Here is a 19,683-nt window from a genome sequence, read left to right as displayed (position 1 = left end):
CATGTAAGTTTACATGGCAAAAATTTGAACGAATAGCTCCTGAGATATCAAATTTAAATTAACATAAATTAATTAACCTTAATTAACTTAAATTAGCATTAACGAAAGTACGGTTAATATTAAGGGGTTCAAACTATAGATCGTTCTCCTGCCCAAATTATGGAGATCATATTTTCCACATTGCTGCTACTCCCTATATTTTGAGAAAGTATTATTCTGAAATTATTAATTATTCTGAGAAAGTACGTTTTTGTGTCTGAATTCGAAACTTTAAATATCGTCTGAGGTCACACTTGCGAACTATTAAGATTGAGTCCTTAAGCGTAAATATCCGAGGATTAGATCAAAAGTTATTTAGGGCTGACACAAAAATGCACTTTCTTAGAACAACATACCTTCTTTTCGACGGATTTGTATATCTGACCTCTCAAAATACGGGAGTAGTACAATCGGTGAAAGATGGTCATTATATGGTCAAAAGAGCTGTCCAAAGCTTGGACCCCTTAATGTTTATTTTATTTTTTGTGTATATCACCGTATCTGGAGAATTTTTATAATGAACTAAAATATTTTTGCAAGCAATTATAAAATTTTATTATCCGTAAGTAATTCCATGCAAAATATAACTTTAAGTAAATATTTATTATTATATATTATATTATATTATATTATTTAATAATAGTCGAAAAAAACTTAAAATTTTAAGATATAAAATTTTTTACATCATTTTGAAGTACATAAGTTTATATTGTAAAACATGCTTTGAGCAAAATAGGCCAATTAATTTCTAAGAAATTGAATTTTAAAGATTGATTTTTCAGAAAATATTCAATTTGGGGGAAAGAAATATGTTGAGAAAAAATGCATATTCATTCAAAGAAAGTACGATTTTCTATCTATATCATAACTTAAAATTTAGTCTACATTAATTAATTGGCATATTTAAAGTCATCCTTTCGAACCATTAACATGAAGTCCTAAAACGTGAAGATCCGATCATTAGATCAAAAGTTACTTAGGGCGGTCCGCTTTTTAGACGTACTGTACGCTAATGGAAAAAAAATAATTTTTAAACACGAAAAAAACAAAGTCATTATCTAAATTCGTCAAATCACTATTAAAGTAACAGGATTAAATACGAAAAACTGATCACCCTTGATGAAATTTGAAAATGATTTTAACAAATTGCTTTTCTCTTTGTTTCTGATTCAACAGCAACCAAACAAGTTTTTTTTTATCTTCAAATCCCATTTTTTTAAAGCCTTTATTTTGGATATTATATTATTATTTTTACCTTGCTTAACCTATGTACTTTTTTGCTTAATCATTGACAAGAATTTTAAAATTAATCTGCAAATGGATGTGATTACGAGATTCCTTTTAATTAGCAAGAAGCTCTGTGAATGTTTTTAAACGTAACTTAGAGCAAAATTTTGATTCGTACTGAAATGAATGTTGAATTCTACAATATGCATTTATGATATTATCTTGTTTGTAATATTAGAAATTTAATTTCATCAAACTGTAAGAGATGACTAAAACATACTTGACATACTTAGCACTGAAATGGTTGTTAAAATTTACTACAATAGTAATGTGCATTTATCATAATTTTAATACACAACTGTAATTATGTGTATTTTTCATGACATCATAATTGTAATATTATAACTTTAATTTCATAAGTTTTTAGAGGTGAGTAAAAACTGCATTTCTCTTTACATTGACATGAAGATTGTATTTTGCACCAGTAATAATGTGTGTTTATCATAATATCATAAATGTAATTTAGTAACTATATCACAATTTTTTACAGGTCAATAAAAACTGTATTCCACTTTACACTGAATGTTGAATTTTTCTACAACAGTAATGTGTATTTGTAATAATACCATAACTTAAGTTATAAGTTTCCACAAAGCATTTCACTTTGCACGAAAATGAATGTTGTATTTTACAACAGCAATGATATGTATTTATATTCATAACATTGTTGCAGTATCATAATTTTAATTACCATAAGAGAGTACCGCTAACTCAAAACAATTCATTTTTCACTGAAATGAATGCTATATTTTATAACAGTAAAAATGCAACATGATTTATAAATATTGTAAGTATTCCAATGTAACCGAAAGCTATATTTCACTTTACGTTTGAAATGAATGTTGTATTTTACAACAGTAAAATAGCAGCATGTTCTGTAAATGTTGTAAAATGCAATATTAATAAAATGATAATATTAATGTAATAAAATGAATATTGTAATATACAAAATATTAAAATTGCAATATACCTAGCAGCAAAATAACTTGGGACCTCAATGGACCAATATTCACGAATCTTGGCTCAATAAGTGCCGTTATTTTCCAATATTGGTTCGATATTGTTTGTCCGATACAGCCGATATTTCACAGCCACTTTACAACCAATATTCGTCCTATATCGAGCCTTCATATGCCTATATTGCCCTTATACAGGCCGATATTGGCACTATATAGAACTAATATTATAGCACCTAGACATCCCAATATTGGTCTCTATGTGGATGTTCATGTAGGACCTATATTTAGCCCAACTGGGGTCAAGGTAGAATGTTACTAGGGATGTTCTGTAAGTTTTCTATTGCAACTAAAAACTATATTTTACTTGGAACTTAAATGTTACATTTTCCAACAGTGATTCCAGCACGGTTTGTGCTCACAATCTTAGGCTTCTTCGGTTACATCAATCTCTATGCAATGCGAGTAAATCTCAGCGTGGCAATGGTAGCCATGGTAGGCAAAACTCACACAGACAATGGAACCAATGAAACGGTTATAACATGTCCTGAGTTGATAATACCAAAAAATTTAACCAATGAAAATGACATCGAGGTAAGTTTTATTAAAAATATTTTGTAATATATGTACTAATATAAAATCTACGGTAATATGTCATAAATGGTGTCAAAATCTGAATATTAAAAGAACCAATGAAATCATTTTTTTTAAAAAAATTCGGAAATGTACAGTTATAGATATTTTTTAATTATCTTTCGATTGTTTCATACATTGCTTTCAAACTGTTTTATGCATTGTTTAACATACATATTTTTTTCAAATTGTTATACTAACGTTTTTCAAATAGTTGCGCGAAGTTTAAATAAATAATAATTAAATATTTCAAGCTCTAAATAAAATATGAAATATTACAATATATATAATAATAAATATAATAATACTATAATTCATGTAATAAATATACGTAAAATTCATAAGCTAAATTAAATATTTCAAATATTTTAATTTCGTTTTAAAAATAACTGACTGAATGAATATTTAAAAATGTATATTGAGAATTAAGTTGGAGTTTGTATTACTCTATCCTTTTTTATATAAACTTTTCAACTTGTACTACACAACGAAAAACTGTGCTATTGCTATTAATTACATTTCATAAATTTTATATAATTAAATATATTTTGCTTTATAACCGACTTTGAACAGCCGACCCTATTCTGATTTTAAGACTACCAATGTACAACTCCGTAGCCTTGTAATTTTGAACCCAATCCAGAATACAAGAGAATTCCTGGATCAAGAAAAACTACCCTTCGTGGATGACTTTTTGATGAAACTAACTTGTATTTGCATTAAATGGAGAGGGAAAAAAATCGTTAAAATAGTCTCCACAGACTACTTTATCCGGTTAACGCCCAGCGTCATATATTTAGGACAGTTCCCTTTTTCAAAGACATTCATTGTGATGGGAAACTTTTTTCAGTATTTTCATTTATCTGGGTGAATTAAAAGATTCTCAGCTACCACAATGATTTAGTTATTTCTGACTAGATCTAGAATTAAAAGGAGCAAGTACTTTTTGATCTATCAAAGACTTTTTGAAAGCCCTAACTGTTAAAAACCTTATTAATTTCGATAGTATATTATACCACCTTTTCCATAAAACCACTTCTTGTATCATTTCAATATATAAAATCAGGACAAAACGGGTTAAAGGTTAACCAGTTAGCGCATCAAAACAACTTCGATAATAAAAATTACCAATTTGTATATTTTATTCAATAATTAACCCGTTTTGTCCCGACTTTATATATTGAAATAATACAAGAAGTGGTTTTATGGAAAAGGTGGTATAATATATTATCGAAATTAATTGGTTTTTCTACTGTTAGGGCATTCAAAAAGTCTTTGATAGATCAAAAAGTACTTGCTCCTTTTAATTCTAGATCTAGTCAGAAATAACTAAATCATTGTGGTATCTGAGAATCTTTTAAATCACCTAGATAAATGAAAATTCTGAAAAAAGTTTCCCATCACTATGAGTGTCTTTGAAAAAAGGAACTGTCCCATACCTGCCAACTTTTCCAGATTTTCCGGAAGATTTTATTTTCATATTTAAAGTGGTAGTAAATATATACTATTTTTTCTTTTATAAACATAATTTTCAAATGATTTTGATCACCACTATTCTTACAAAAATGTAGCACATATATTTATATGCGTCACTATCATCTTTCTCAACTTAAGTTTTTTCAAATGCAACGTATTTGTTTGCTTAAAATTGAAGTTTTAATTTCAATTTAATACCACTGGGAAAAATGNCATTGTGGTATCTGAGAATCCTTTAATTCACCCAGATAAATAAAGATACTGAAAAAAGTTTCCCACCACAATGAATGTCTTTGAAAAAAGGAACTGTCCTAAATATATGACGCTGGGCGTTAACCGGTTAAGAGACTATCAACGAAATGAAAGCCTAATTTAAAAGTTCTCACGCCTCTTTGTTCCAGATCTCTCGTAGTAATGCTTTTATAATGCTATCAAATTTATCAAAAATTCTGAAAAGCTTTGCTAATTAAACATCTACGACTTTATAAAATGCTTTGCAAAAAGCGTAGTAGCTGGCAGGCTTGTGGTGCACAGGTCTGCCAACTACTTCGTTTTTTGTAAAATATTTTATTGAGGGGTAGACATTTAAAATTGAAAGCTTCCAAAATTTTTGATAACTATGCCATCATTTCAAAAGCCACACTACGAAAGTGCTGGAACAAAATGGCGTTGCATAGGAACTTTCAAATGATTTATAATTAGAAACATTCAAATCAATATATGACTGGAACTGAGCAAGTAGAATTACCGAAGAATAAATTTAAAATATGATTTAGTGCAATTGGAAAATAGTAAAGACTCTTTTTTTTTTTATCAAGCAGCAGTTAAAATAAATACGCAACTAATTTGAACCTCTTCAAACCAAAAGCCAGTCTCGTTCTGTTCTAAAATAAATCAAAAATAAAAATAAAATTCACACGCAGCGTTTTAGATATAGGCGTTGGATGTTTCATCGTCTCATAATTCTTCTTATATTAGTTAGCCTCGCTAAGTTTATTCATAAAAACCCTGAAAAGTTCACTTTTTAGTGGTCAGATCGGCCTACATCTGAGAAATTGCTTGGAATTTTAGTTACAGGACGTCACGGTATTTCTCGAGACATTTAGCAGTTTCCAATTTTTTCGAATACCCTTTTTGTATGGAGCTTATGAAATTAATTTAAGCGATTTGATGGTCTTTTTTTTTCTATTCTTAGACATTTGGAGAATTTGACTGGGATTCAAGTATTCAAGGACAAGTAATTGGATCTTATTTCTATGGATACATTCTGACACAGCTTCCGGCTGGCATATTGGCTGAAATGTACGGCGCCAAGTGGATCTATGGCATCGGGATTTTGATGACATCTCTTTTGACATTTTTGACACCCTTAGCTGCAAGATGGAATGTATGGGCGTTGGTGGTACTGAGAGCCGCAATAGGACTTTCTGGGGTAAAAGTCAATAAATATTCTTTTACTCTCTCTTTTCTCTTTTTTGCTTATTTATGCTGATGACAACCAAAGAAATCTAGATTTTCATTGTTAAGTAAGGAACCATATCATCAGCTCTTTAGCCTGAAAAATGCATCGATAACAATGAAAGATGGTCTTAGATCATTTTCTCTGTATGATATAAAAAGTTTAAAGCAAAATTAAAGAACTCCACTAGACCAAAAAAGTTTATTTTTCAGAGAAGAAAAACTAAATAACTCAAGGTTTTAAAATCTTGTCCTAGTTTGTTTTATTTGTTAGCCAGCAATATCTATTTTCATAAAATTATGCAATGCGTTCATATCTTATTCATGCAATTATGCAATGAATATATCTGGAACAGCACGGATATTTAATGCAATGTTTATATTTTTCTTAATTCAATTATGTAATGAGTATATCCAGTATAACATGATTATTTATTACAATTATGCAATGAGTATATTTAGTATATAACATGATTATTTAACGCGATGTGCATATTTTATTTAACACAATCATGCAATGAGTATAGCTTGTTAAACACGATTATTTAATGCAATATGTTTTTTAGTAAAATTTTCTCGACTCTTATAATTTTTTTTTTAACTTTTAAAGGGGGTTGCCTTTCCAGCAATGAATGTGTTGATTAGCAGATGGGTGCCGAAAATGGAAAGAAGTAGAATATCCACTGCTATGAATTTAGGAACAATGCTGGGCACTCTCGCAACGAATATGGTCACTGGAATTCTGAGTGAAAGTTCTTTCTTGGGTGGATGGCCATCTGTATTTTATCTTTGTGGTAAGAAGCACGGCAATAATTAACATTTGAAAATACCGAATGGTGGGTAAGTTCAAAAATTAACAAAAATTGAAATTTGGAAGAAAAGCAACAATTTACATTTTTTGGTAAACTTCAAGTATTCCTCCTCATACTCCTCCTATTACTGAAAGCCTCCACACGGTTTCTCATAGACAGTCCGCTCGAACCTCTTAATGTAAACCCATACCTGCCAACTCTTCCGGATTTTCCGAAAGATTGTTTTTGATATTTAAAGTGGTAGTAAATATATACTATTTTTTCTTTTATAAACTTAATTTTTAAATGATTTTAATCACCACTATTCTTACAAAAATGAAGCACATATATTAATATGCGTTACTATCATGGTTGTCAACTTAAGATTTTTCAAATGCAACGTATTTGTTTGCTTAAAATTGAAGTTTTAATTCCATTTTACTACCACTGGAAAAAATGATTATGGAAGGGATTAAAAGTTGGCAGGTATGTAAACCAGTTGACAAAATATCCATCTAATGTAAAATCTAGTAAATTTAAGGAAGTGATAGCAAATATATGTCAAAAATTTGATTAATTTCTGAATATGATTGGTTTGTATTATTTACTTGTCAACCACCACAAATTCAATTGTCAAATAAATATGATAAATTTTTCCCAATTGAAAGAGAATTTATAAACAGAATATAAACAAAAAAAAAAAAAAAAAAAAAAAAAAAAAAAAAAAAAAAAAAAAGAATTGGATTGGAAGAGAATTTGGGTTCATGCGCACAACTGGTTCACTTTTTGATCAGTCTGCTCAGACTATTTATAAAAGACCGCGTTGAGGCTTTCAGATGTAGGAGGGAATGCTTGTACTCGCTTTTTGATTTGGCAGAAGGAGTGTAAGGCAACAAAATAGATGAGAAACATACATACTTCTACTTATTGCATTGAAATTTTTGTATGCTAAATGGAATGATGCTTATTTCGCACAGATCGGGTTTATAGTTTTAAAGCTATGAAGGTTTTCTGTACAAAGTAAAAAATACAAAAGTACTTATTTTCTCGTCTGACATAGCTGTTTAGACAAGTGGGGTATTGATTCCTAAGCGTTTTTCTAACGTGAATCGGCTGAAGTCAAATACAAGTCCATTGAAATAATGTAGAAGTTTCGTGGAATAAATCAGAAGTTTCAAAGAAAAAATCTTTTGTAAAAAAAAGTACAAATTTATTCATCTGCACATCTGACATTGCTATTTAGTTACTATCTCGACAAGTATAGTACTTTTCCTACGTTACTTTAGCTCCAAACAAAAGAAAACCAAACATGACAAGATGACAAGACAAACATGACAAGACTTGTTGTTTAGAAATTATAGGGGTGTTGTATACTAAAGTACGATTTCATACAAGTACCTTTTTGCTCATCATACATAGCTGTATGAGGCGCAGTAAAGCAATGCATTATTTTCCTCATATATTGTTTTATCTTCTTTAATTGAGTAATAGGATAAATATTTCAAAAGTTGCAACGCTTTTTCATAAAAAAAAATACTGTTTTTTATCTTATTTTGTATGAAACAGCTTATTGTGAATTCTTAAGAATTAATCCATCCGACGAGATGTTATCTCATTCCATAGAGCGAAATACTCTTCTTCTTACAAGGGGTCAACTCTACTCTATGTTACTGGCATTTGACGAAATATTCTGCTAGTTTAGATAACAACTAAATAGCAATGTCAGATGCGTCTATTAAAGAGTAAATTTATGTAGAAAAATACAATTTCTAAACTATTTTTACTTGGGTTTGATTTCCTTTGGTTCAAGGAGAAAAGAAACGCATGAAACAATACCTCAATGTTTCTAATTAACTGCTTGTGGTAAGTTAAATGTTTAAAAAAAGAAAAGCATTTTAACAATGGCATTGTTTATGTTATTTTCAGAATAGTTTTTCGCTTTTAGGCTTGATGGGAAGTGTATGGTTTATTTTATGGGCTCTATTAATACACGAAACACCAGATGATCATCCTACTATATCGAAAGAAGAACTAATATACATTCAAGAAGGTCTTGACCAAGCAAAAAGCAAGGTGGTTGATGTATATATATTTTTTAAAAATAAGATACCAAAATAATTCTTTCTGTGGCTTGGCTCATAAAAATCTTTTTTTCCCTGTTTATTATTATTATTATCTTCCTTGACCTGTATTTCCAGAGGTAACAAAGTTTAAGAACATTACCGTTATTAATTTGATTTTAAATTTTTAAACATGAATTATTAAATTCTTTTATTAAATTTACTATTTCTACCACTACGTATCAAAAATTCAAAGCCTCATATAAGGAACTACTTTNACTGGGGGTTCCGCGTTCGGCTGACCACCTGACCGGAACATCTGCTCCTGCACCCCAGAGCCCAAGGTCAAGAAAACTGAGATGGGCACAGTAGGCCTTGGCCCTCTATGGGCTGTCGCGCCACTGAGTTTAGTTTAGTTTATTATTATTATTATTATCTTCCTTGACCTGTATTTCCAGTGGTAACAAAGTTTAACAACATTACCGTTATTAATTTGATTTTAAATTTTTAAACATGAATTATTAAATTCTTTTATTAAATTTACTATTTCTACCACTACGTATCAAAAATTCAAAGCCTCATATAAGGAACTACTTTTTAGCAAATGTGCACTGGTAGCTCTTTCAAAAATATAGAATCGAAATTATCATTTATTCAACAAGTTTTAATTTTTCATTCGCTACGAATATATTAAAACTTTCAAAGTATCTCTGTATTGGAACAGTATTAAAAATCACGACATATTAGAACAGTATTATTACCACACACGATATTCGAGAAGTAGAGACTTAGGTGTGTTATTACTAGTAACTGCTTGAAATTTTTTTTCTAATTGTTTGTACTTCTAGAAAAGTTTTCTTAACCAAATCAAAAAGAAAAAATATAAAATAATATTTATCAAATCTCTTATAATGAGTGATATTTTAGTTGCATTTATATAAGAAAATATAGTTTACTAAACATAACTCTTAAAGTTGAAAAATATTTCAAACTAAGTTTTGAATCTCATTTTGTATTTTTCAAAGCACTTAAACCTTATTTATTTTATTAAATTAAAGCATTTATTTTACTTAATTAAAGCAGCGATTTTATTTAATTAAAGCGAGATTTATAATACTCGATAAAAAAATTTCTTTTTATTTTGCATTAAGTTTACGAACATTAAAGTTATTCAATAGTAAAAGTTCTTTATTTTTTATAATTTCTTAAAGTGCATATTAATAGGCGCTAATGCAACAAGTTTAACATTCTTTTCGCATATATTAGTTCTGATATATCCGAAAATTTTCATTTGAATATTTAGAGTGGTAGTTCATTTAATGATTTAACTTAGTATAATTCTGTTCCTTTACATTCAAACAACCTAAACATACATATAAAATCTACTAATTCAGACTCTTTCACGGATGCCAACTTTCAACGTTTTTTGGAAATTTTAGTAGTAATTTCTAGTGGTTTTTGATATTTTAGAGTATTATTTTTTAATTTTGTTTTAAACTATTTTTACTCGTTACTATATTGTAAATAAAAGTCTATACGAAATGCCTTTATTCGGTCTTTCCTGTGTTGAAACTTTTTAAATGTCAGCAATTAACTAAAATTCTGAGAGTCAAGTTTTTAAATGTTTACCAGACTATAAAATGTTTTGCAAAACGAGTAGTATCTGGCTGTCACGTGAATCGATTACAAAGAGTACGGAAATATACCAAGTTAATTTTTTTTCCTGAATTGTGGTGTTCCTAAGGAAAACTACAGAGGACCCGAACATTACCTCTTAAATCAGAAAGCCTCCACACGTTAAGTAGTCTGCGCTGAATATTTAAAAAGTGAACCACTTGTGTGCATGACCACTCCAAACTCTATTTTAAAAGTAATGGAGAGAAATTTATTATATATATTTCAGAATTTAATCAGTAGTGGTTGAGGTAAGTTAATAAGACAAACCAATCATATTCATAAATTAAACTAATTTTTTAACTTATATTTCCTACCACTTTCTTATTTTTACTTAATTTCGTATTAAATGACTCTTTCGTTTACTGGTTTACCTTTATAGTGGTCTGATCGGACAACCCATAAGAAACCGCGTTGTCACGGTAGTGGCAGTTAAAATAACTCTGAATGACATTTTTCATACTCAGATTTATATATTAAAGAATAAAATTGGCTAGTACAAGAAAAAATCGTTAAAGTTAGTTAGTTTACCTGAAGATCGAACAGAAAAATAAACAATTAATTAAAATAAAATAATAATAACTATTATTGGTGGAAAGTGAGATAGTGCATTTTTTTACTTTTTTAACCTTTTTATCAAAAGTATCTCATTTGTTTGTTAGGGTATGAAAATTCCGTGGAAATCGATCTGGACATCACTGCCTATGTGGGCAGTAATTGTAGCACATTTTGGACAGAATTGGGCATTTTATACTTTGCTGACAATGATGCCAACATACTTGAGTAATGTTTTGCACTTTGATTTAAAAGATGTAAGTTTGTAGAGTGGTATCTATTCAATTCTATAATATGTTTCAAATTACAAACACTGAACCATGGTGGCTCAAGGGATAGAGCTTTCACCTTCCTATTAGATGAACCGAGTACTTAACCCAACGATAGCTGGTCGTTACGAAACCGCATCCGGCTTGTACCGACCACAGTGCTGACATGAAATTTCCTCAGTGGTACACGGACCATGGGTTAGATTCCCTTTACCGTCAGGATAACCGTGGTAGAGTCTCGTGGTTATTCTTACATGTAACGCAAATGCGGGTTAGTTCCATCAAAAAGTATTCCACGAAAGCATATTTTTCCCAATACTTAGTTCAGGAGTTCCCTTGTCTTCTGGATTGGGTTTAAAATAACAAGGCTACGGAGTTGAACATAAGTGTTCGTAAATTGAAAAATTGGGTTGGATGTTCAACGACGGTTATAAAATAAAAATAAAATCGCAAACTCTGAGCCGTGGTAGCTCAGGGGATAGAGCACTCGCCTCTCAATAAGGTGTTTCATGTTCGGATCCAAATTGATTGCTGGTCGATTCGTGTTCCGCACCTTGCTCACCACGACCAAAGTACTTCCGTAAAAATATCATCAGTGGTAGCGGATCAAGGATTTGAGCTCCACAGCAGTCAGGCAAATCGTGGGAGGTTTTCGTGGTTTTCATCTCCATTATATGAAAATGCGGGTTAGTTTCATCAAAAAATCCTCCACGGAGGAAAATTTCTCCTCGTCGTTGATTCATTAATGTTAAAAATCCTCAGAGAAATCTTCTGTGTGTGACATTCCGTTAACACAATTTTCGCTGAAATATTTTATCGCTGAAATATTTTATCGCCAAAACAAATTGAGAATAATAATTATAAAATTAGTTTACCTTAAAAAAATTATTTATAAATAATATTAAATGTTACTTACTTAATTGTTTTATTTTATTCTACTAATACATGTTTTTTTCTTAAAAAATTTTGAGATGCGTTTATATTAACATTACAATAGAAATCAATATAAATGTGGGATTTCATATTTTTATGAAAAATACCGGGTTCTTTTTTATTTAAGTGGTAATTTTAAAACTTGTAATTAAGTTTTCGATAATGCAAAATAAAACAAGTAATGATAAAAAACTACTATAATCAGCATTATTCAAGTGGAAAAAATGCTTCATTTTCACTGATTTGTCTTACATCTATTTTATATCCTTAATAATGAATATTTTGTTTAAAAAAAGAATTCAATTTAATAGAAATATAGCATTTAACGGACATGCTTCTTTTAGAATGGAATGGTATCGGGCATTCCTTTTTTGATGATGGCCCTTTTTGCATTCCCTGCAAGTATAGTAGCTGACTATTTAAGAGCTGGTGACTATCTACGTGTTACCACAATCAGGAAAATAATGAATAGCATTGGTAAGTACATGCAATTTAATAATTTTTAACTCAAAATAAGGTAAAAATTCCCACAGTACTTACAAAAATCTAAAAGAATGAACGAAATTATGCATTTGTTATCACCACACAATATGTTATTCTATTAAGTAAACTATTCACTGTGAGAACACAATCCTACCCAAACCTGCCTTTTTTTCTGAGGATGTATTAAAAATGCTGTGTTCTGTCATAATGTCTTTTTTTTACATTACTAAAAATTGATCTTTTTATAACAGAAAGTGGTATGATATTTACCTTTTAAATCAATGATAATTTTATGTCTTAACCCGGTAATGCAGGAGTTTTTTTCTTGAAAACTGGTAAAAAATGATCGAAGGTTTATTTATTTATTTTTTAACCAGAAAATGAATATATAGGGATAGTGTCAGTTATATTTACTAGGATGGATGTAAGACGGGCATTAGAAAAAAAAACTCGAAATAGAATAAGATTGCCTATAGAAGACACGGGCATGTGCAGTAATTCTCGCTCGTGTCAGACACTTGCAAATGCGTTAAGGGTTTAAAGAGATAGCAAAAAAGACGCATACGAGCATATCCATACATATTCAAATTAGTAAATAAAGTATCTTGCTGAACTGAGCGGTATATCTGATATGAACATTCATACCTTCCAAATTTCACTCTTTCCAAGTATGCATATTCCAAGTGATAGTAAAACAATTAACCCTTAGTAAACAATTTTACTCAAAAATATATATTTATATTTTGGCCAGGTTGAAATTAGTTGTCGTGTAAATGATTATGCTCTTATATATTTGTTGTACGTAATTGCGGACAAACTAATTAATAATTATAAATATAAATCAGAAAGTTTAATAGAATAATGGTAGTTTCACTACCTCTTTAAATATGAAAAGTAAAATCTTCCGGTTAAACCGGAAGAGTTACCAGCTATGTACATTTAACGGTACATGCCCGATCAATTATTTCTTAAAAGGGCTCCTTTTGCATCCTGGATATTAAAGCTACTTCACGGACAGAACTCTTCGATAGACCTAATATATTCGATTTAAAACTATATTTAATACCATTTTATTCAAGCAAGCATCAATACATTTTGGAGGCTTGACAATAAAGTGATGTTATTTTAGATATCTTTAACTACCACTCGAATAAATTTTTACAGAAATCATAGAAAGTTGGTAAGACTGTTATTTGGTAATTGTTTTACCATCACTTGGAAAACACATTAACGGAAAGATTGAAAGGTGACAGATGTATAGAAGTCGATATATTGCTATTATTATTGATTGTTTCACCATGTGAACCCTATTAAGAGTATGTGCTTCCATTTTCATGATTATTAAGCAATACAATGTCAAGAACTCTTAGTAGAAGAAAGTCAGTTACTCTTTCATTACAGATTAAGATTCTGAAGTTCCCACTTTGAGAACATAGCTTAAACTTATTATTTAAATAAATAATTTATTATTTGTTAATAGCAATATTTATATATATTTTTAAATTTCAGCATTTTTTGGGCCAGCTTTGTGTGCGGTAGCTATCGCCTTTGTGGGTTGCCGTCCAATTATCATAATTGTATTATTTTCTTTGTCCTTTGGATTGAATGGCTTGCTTTATTCCAGTTTTATGGTTAATCACGTGGACATGAGCCCGAAGTTTGCTGGTAAGTAGAATATATTTCTAATACAACCTTGCAATAAAGTAGCTCTTATCACTTCAACAGACAATATTTCTGTCATTGTTATTATTATCTAAAGTTATTATTGTTATATATTTATATTGTTATAGTTATTATTATCTATACTGATTTTGGAGAGAATAAAATATCCATTTTATTCAAAATGTACTTTGAGTCTCAACATGCATGCAGATTTAGTTCTTGCATCGAAAACAATAAATGCAGGTAAACTATTTTCAATTAAAAATAATTAACAAACACTTTCACTTTAATTCTTAAGAAATCTAGATGGTTTTTACTACTTTGCCTGGTACTGTTTACTTTCTTTGCCTGGGTGGATACAGCTTCACATCGGGCTACTACTTATATTGAAAAGAGTTTTTAAAAAAATATCTTTTTTGGAAGAATATTTTCGTTTTATTTCGAAGAAAGTAATTATATGTGACAGTTAATTTTTTTCTTATTAATACTACTTTTTTACAGAGTAAAGAGCTTCCCAAGTGCTATCAGTGCTCAATAATAAGACTCTCGCAATTTTTTTCCCATACGACGGAAATAACACGACAAAACTAACGATAATAACAATAAAAATAACGAATAATTTAAAGACTACGAATAATTTACCATATAAAATAATAATAACATTAAGAAGGTATTTATAAACTTTTAATGGCTACGAACCCGAAGAAGTGAAACCGGAGTTATTCATTTTTTTTTGCTCTCCAGAAAAATTTTCTATTTTGGACTTAGATCGTTTTACATTTATTTTCCATAGTTTGTTGAATTAGTCTTGCTAGATTGGCTACACTGTGCCAGAAATGTTATTTATGAAACATCGATTATTACATATTTATAGTTATTTTATTTTTAGGAACTCTTCTTGGAATAACAAATGCAATTGCAACATTGCCAGGTTTTCTTGCACCAGCGTTTGTTGGAGTTATTCTTAAAAGTGGGGTAAGTGATGCAAATGAACTTAGTAACAAGTTTTATAGATGGAATGCATTATCATCATTGGCATAGCAGCCCGGGGTGGGTCTTGGCCTTATTCAGAATATTTCACCATTGCATTCTCCTTGTTTCCATTGCTTGTTAGTACACTCATTAGCCATGTGAATGAAGTCCAGCTGTCGAAGTCTTGGACATCCCTGAATTAATTAGTTTTCATTAAAATATCGCATATGTTGGGCTGATTGTATCTAAATGGTAGATGTGCCTTGCAAATCTAATCCTGTTTAATTTTATGAACATTATTACACCAGTGTTCTAATAAATTTTGTAAACTTCTAATCTGTTCTTCTTCCGATGCTCTCTGCCGACAAATAAGATCCTCCTTTCACAGATAAAAATATTAGGCTCTTTCTTCTTAGGCAAGTTTTCGAATTAATAAATCAGAATATTAGTTTTGTACAGTAGCATATCTTTTTTCGATGTTGATTAAAGAGAGAACCATTTAACCCTTTGGGTATATTTGACGAGTGAGACTTGTCATGCATTTATTGCCAATAAAAAAAAAGAGGTGACTAAAATATTTTGCTGTCCGTCTATTTCAGAAGGAAATAATGCATTGATAACTACCACATTTTGCAAATTTAAAAAAAATTTATAATATGTTTTTATTTTTTTAATTTATGAATATAATTGGTTTGTTTTAGTTACTTGTCAACCACTACAGATTCAACTCTCAAATATATATGATAAATTTCTCTCACGTACTTTTAAAATAGACCCATACATCATGACCCATACATCATGAAGTAACAACATTGTATAAAAACATTTTGGATTTTGCAACATTCTGGTAGCAAGCCAACCATCATCCAGAGATGCCAACTTGCTCCGCCTTGCAAAATAGTATTTTCTTACGGTAACGAAATTTAAGTTATTTTTAATTTAGTATTTTTCCACCACTAAATATCAAAAATTATAAGAATCATATAACATGCAACCTGAAAGCATTAATTATTTAATTACTGTTTTTTACTGTAGGCGTATGCTTATTTTACAAGTATTTAATTCGCTACCAATTAAAACATTTCCAGATAGTGGAGCAGTTGGCATCTTTGCATCATTTATTGAAAGGACTAATATGAATTGCGTTAGCATGTCATATAGTAGTAAAATGATGTTTAATAATTGTAGTGATAGTTACATCACATTAACCTTCCTATTCCTGATTGAATTCGATGTGAATGAATTTCACTACAAATTTATGCTGTTGAAAATTATGCACGCTCATTAATATTTTCTATCTTTAATTATTGTCCGGGAGAAGTGTAATAATTTATTCGTAGTTTTGAGCACTACTTCTCTAAAAAGTCAACTATTCATTGAGCAACATTCATCGTTGTTAGCGAATTCATAAATCGTACTGAGGTCCTTCAGAATAACGAATTTCTTAGACAATGCTAATTTATTAATTTTTAAATACATGTGTGAATTTCGTTTAACGTGTTCTATATTATAATTAATTAGTATTTAATAATCTTAGTGGTAGATGTGTTATCTTTATTGACTACGATAAATTTCGTATTTTATTCATTTATTTTAATACAAACCGCCCTTGTTCTAAATATTTTTTACGTAAATTTGTGACTTTTATCGCATTTTTCGCTTTATTATTATTATTTTTAATTGAATTTACATGCTTTAGAAATTGCACCAATGTTAGTAAAGAAACTCAATTTTGTAACTGATAAAAATACACATAGCTGATTTTTTTAAAAAGATTTTGTCTTTAAACTAACTTTTAATGTGTTTTCAAAATATGACTATTTTGTTTTAATTTCTTTTTAGCAAACACTTAGAAACTGGGCATTTGTTTACATTAGCTCAGCTATTATCCATTTCTTGTGTGGTCTTTTCTACGACATTTTTGCTTCCGCTGAATTACAGCCTTGGAATGAAGAAAACGAAAAGAAAGAAACTGAAAAGAAAAACACAACATTTTCAGATGAATATGTGTACCGTTCAAAATTATAGATCATTTTTAATTGATTTTTGTTAATTTTTTTGCTTAGATCAATTGTTTATTTATTCACATAGGTCTTGAACATTTCTTCAGAATAGCCCTTTGCACTGCCAGTACTTTATAAAGCAATTTAAACTTATGTAAGCACTAAATGGTGTAATACAATATTTTTATTTGAAAACTAGCAATCATAATATAATATCAGGGCTCGCACTAAGGATTTCACATTACTAGCCAGTAAATTAGCCAAATATCATAAGTATTTACCAATTTTCGTAAATTTCCGCCAATTGTAAATTTTAATAAATAGTTTGGATTAATTGTTTTTCTAAAAAAAATATATTTCACGTTAGTTTGTTTCAGGCATGTATTATTTGGACTCAATTATAATTGGTCATGCGGCTCATCTATCGAAAATTATTGAAATTGCATAAAAAATACTGATTTGAGGATCGAGTTAAATATATTTTTTTCTTTCCAAAATCATTCGCCAATACTTCCGCAAAAAATAATTATGTTTGCCAAATTTACGATTTTATCGCATTTGGTGAGCGTGTTTAACGCAGCCGCTGAACATGGTTACCATATATAAACATAATACATTTGATATCTTCGATGATATCATTCGATGTTAAATATTTGATATTCTGTGACAAAGAACTTGGAATTGCAAAGGGTTAAGTTTTAGAATGTTTTGGTGACCAGACAAAGTGACGAAGTAACAAAAACTCGAAAGCAAATTCACGAGTTCAAAAGTCATTGACCCCTTAAACTGATTTTTTAAAATTTATTTTTAGTGTCATTGCGTTATATTCCTTACACACTCACAGCGTTTAGGACGTAAAATATTCTCGTCATATGGACAAAGTGAAGTACTTTCATGACATTTGCTTGGTTTAGGGACTAAACACAAATACGAATACTCAGTTATTATACATTAAAATAAACTGTGGAGTACAGAATGATATATTAACAGATGCAAAGAAATTTAATGATTTGAAACAATGAGATAAAATAATGTCTGTACCCATTTAGCTTAATTTCAGAAAAATAGTTTAAATAAGGAGAAAAAAGGTAGGGATAATCTAGAAGTATGGAAAGGAAATGTCAAAAGCCACTACTTAAAAAACAGAAAGATCTGTTGTGTTTTTACTGTGGAAAATCGGATGCATCGACGAAAAATTTACAAGACAAACGAGAGTGTTTTCAAAATTAGATGTTTCCCAAACCGTCGCCAATAAAAACCGTCGTAAATAAAATTCTTAAACTGTATAAAACATCTGGGCACCTGAGGCCGCTGGCGTCCGTTTTCCCATTCATCTTGAGCTTGATCTTTGTGGTGTTTCAATGAGGTTGTGGAATGCAAATGAAGTAAAGGAGTATTCATGCGGATCATTGAGGTTCTGACTGTGTAATTATATTCAGTAAGGTGATAAGACTATATTGTAAAAATATGAACTTTAGCTAAGCTGATATGATAAAAATGAGGTTATGTATCTGCTATTGATGTCGGGAATATGATCCATCACTGCAATAGTATGCTACTATTGGTCTGATGTTCTTGTCTTCAGTTAAAGTTTCATATAGGAATACTTGATTGAAATTTCCTGTAGAGCAAGAGGTGGTTTTTCACAGAATTTGATATTTAATTTAGCAATGTGTTTGTCTATTGTAAATAAAATATTCTTCTTTCGATCTTTGAGCTCGGCACCTCAGTTGCGCAGAGGCCCCTATCCCATCTATTAGGTTTGTTTTGATAATTGTGGTAGGAATTTTAAGGTCAGCAGTCTACGTGGTGGCTGTAAATAAAAAATTTTTCTTATTAAACGAAAACTGGGCACCTGGGCAACGTCGCCTACAACTGAAAGCCTCCACACGGTTTTTTATAAGTAGTCCGATCAGACCACTACGTAGGTAAACCAGTTTACGAAAGAGCCCTTTAATAGAAAATCTAGTAAAAATAAGAAAGTGGTAGCAAATATATGTCTAAAAATTTGTTTAATTTTTGAATATGATTAGTTTGTCTTATTTACTTGTCAACCACTACAGATTCAATTCTCAAACATACATGACAAACTTCTCTCAGCCACTTTTAAAATAGAATTTGGTTTCATGCTCACAATCGGTTCACTTTTTAAATAATCTGCGCAGACTACTTATAAGAAACCGTGTGGAGGCTTTCTGATGTAGGAGGTGATGACCTGGGAGGCGCNTCGTAAAAAACAAGCTAACGATAAATAACTAACAAAAACAAATAAACAGTCCTGCTTAAACTAACATCTTAGAACCTAATATAAGTTATTTGTCATCTAATCTGCAACAACAGAAGTCACATTGATGTTACTTAAAGTTTAAATACTTGTATAACTGAGACATTGCAAAATGTATTTTTTTCAATCGAAATAAAGAGTTTTGAGT

At 30.0% G+C, this 19,683-nt stretch overlaps 1 protein-coding gene across 4 annotated transcripts in view; it reads left to right on the top strand.

The window, feature by feature from the left end:
* Positions 1-19,683, top strand: part of LOC107455760 (putative inorganic phosphate cotransporter) — a 76,501-nt gene that overhangs the window by 17,238 nt on the left and 39,580 nt on the right. For 2 of the 4 annotated variants that reach the window (XM_043055102.2, XM_043055103.1), the window contains 9 exons: positions 2,680-2,876; positions 5,587-5,823; positions 6,460-6,643; positions 8,586-8,713; positions 11,037-11,186; positions 12,476-12,608; positions 14,124-14,279; positions 15,166-15,251; positions 17,091-17,291. In XM_043055102.2, coding sequence (XP_042911036.1) covers positions 2,680-2,876; positions 5,587-5,823; positions 6,460-6,643; positions 8,586-8,713; positions 11,037-11,186; positions 12,476-12,608; positions 14,124-14,279; positions 15,166-15,251; positions 17,091-17,276 — 1,457 coding nt within the window. In that variant the 3' untranslated portion in view covers positions 17,277-17,291. Of the gene's footprint in view, positions 1-2,679; positions 2,877-5,586; positions 5,824-6,459; positions 6,644-8,585; positions 8,714-11,036; positions 11,187-12,475; positions 12,609-14,123; positions 14,280-15,165; positions 15,252-17,090; positions 17,292-19,683 lie in introns of those variants that run through there. The other 2 variants (XM_071181995.1, XM_071181994.1) reach the window with 1 other exon arrangement.

Source organism: Parasteatoda tepidariorum, chromosome 6, assembly GCF_043381705.1.
Source record: "Parasteatoda tepidariorum isolate YZ-2023 chromosome 6, CAS_Ptep_4.0, whole genome shotgun sequence".
Lineage (NCBI taxonomy): Eukaryota > Metazoa > Arthropoda > Arachnida > Araneae > Theridiidae > Parasteatoda > Parasteatoda tepidariorum.
This window is presented reverse-complemented; position numbering and strand designations above follow the sequence as displayed.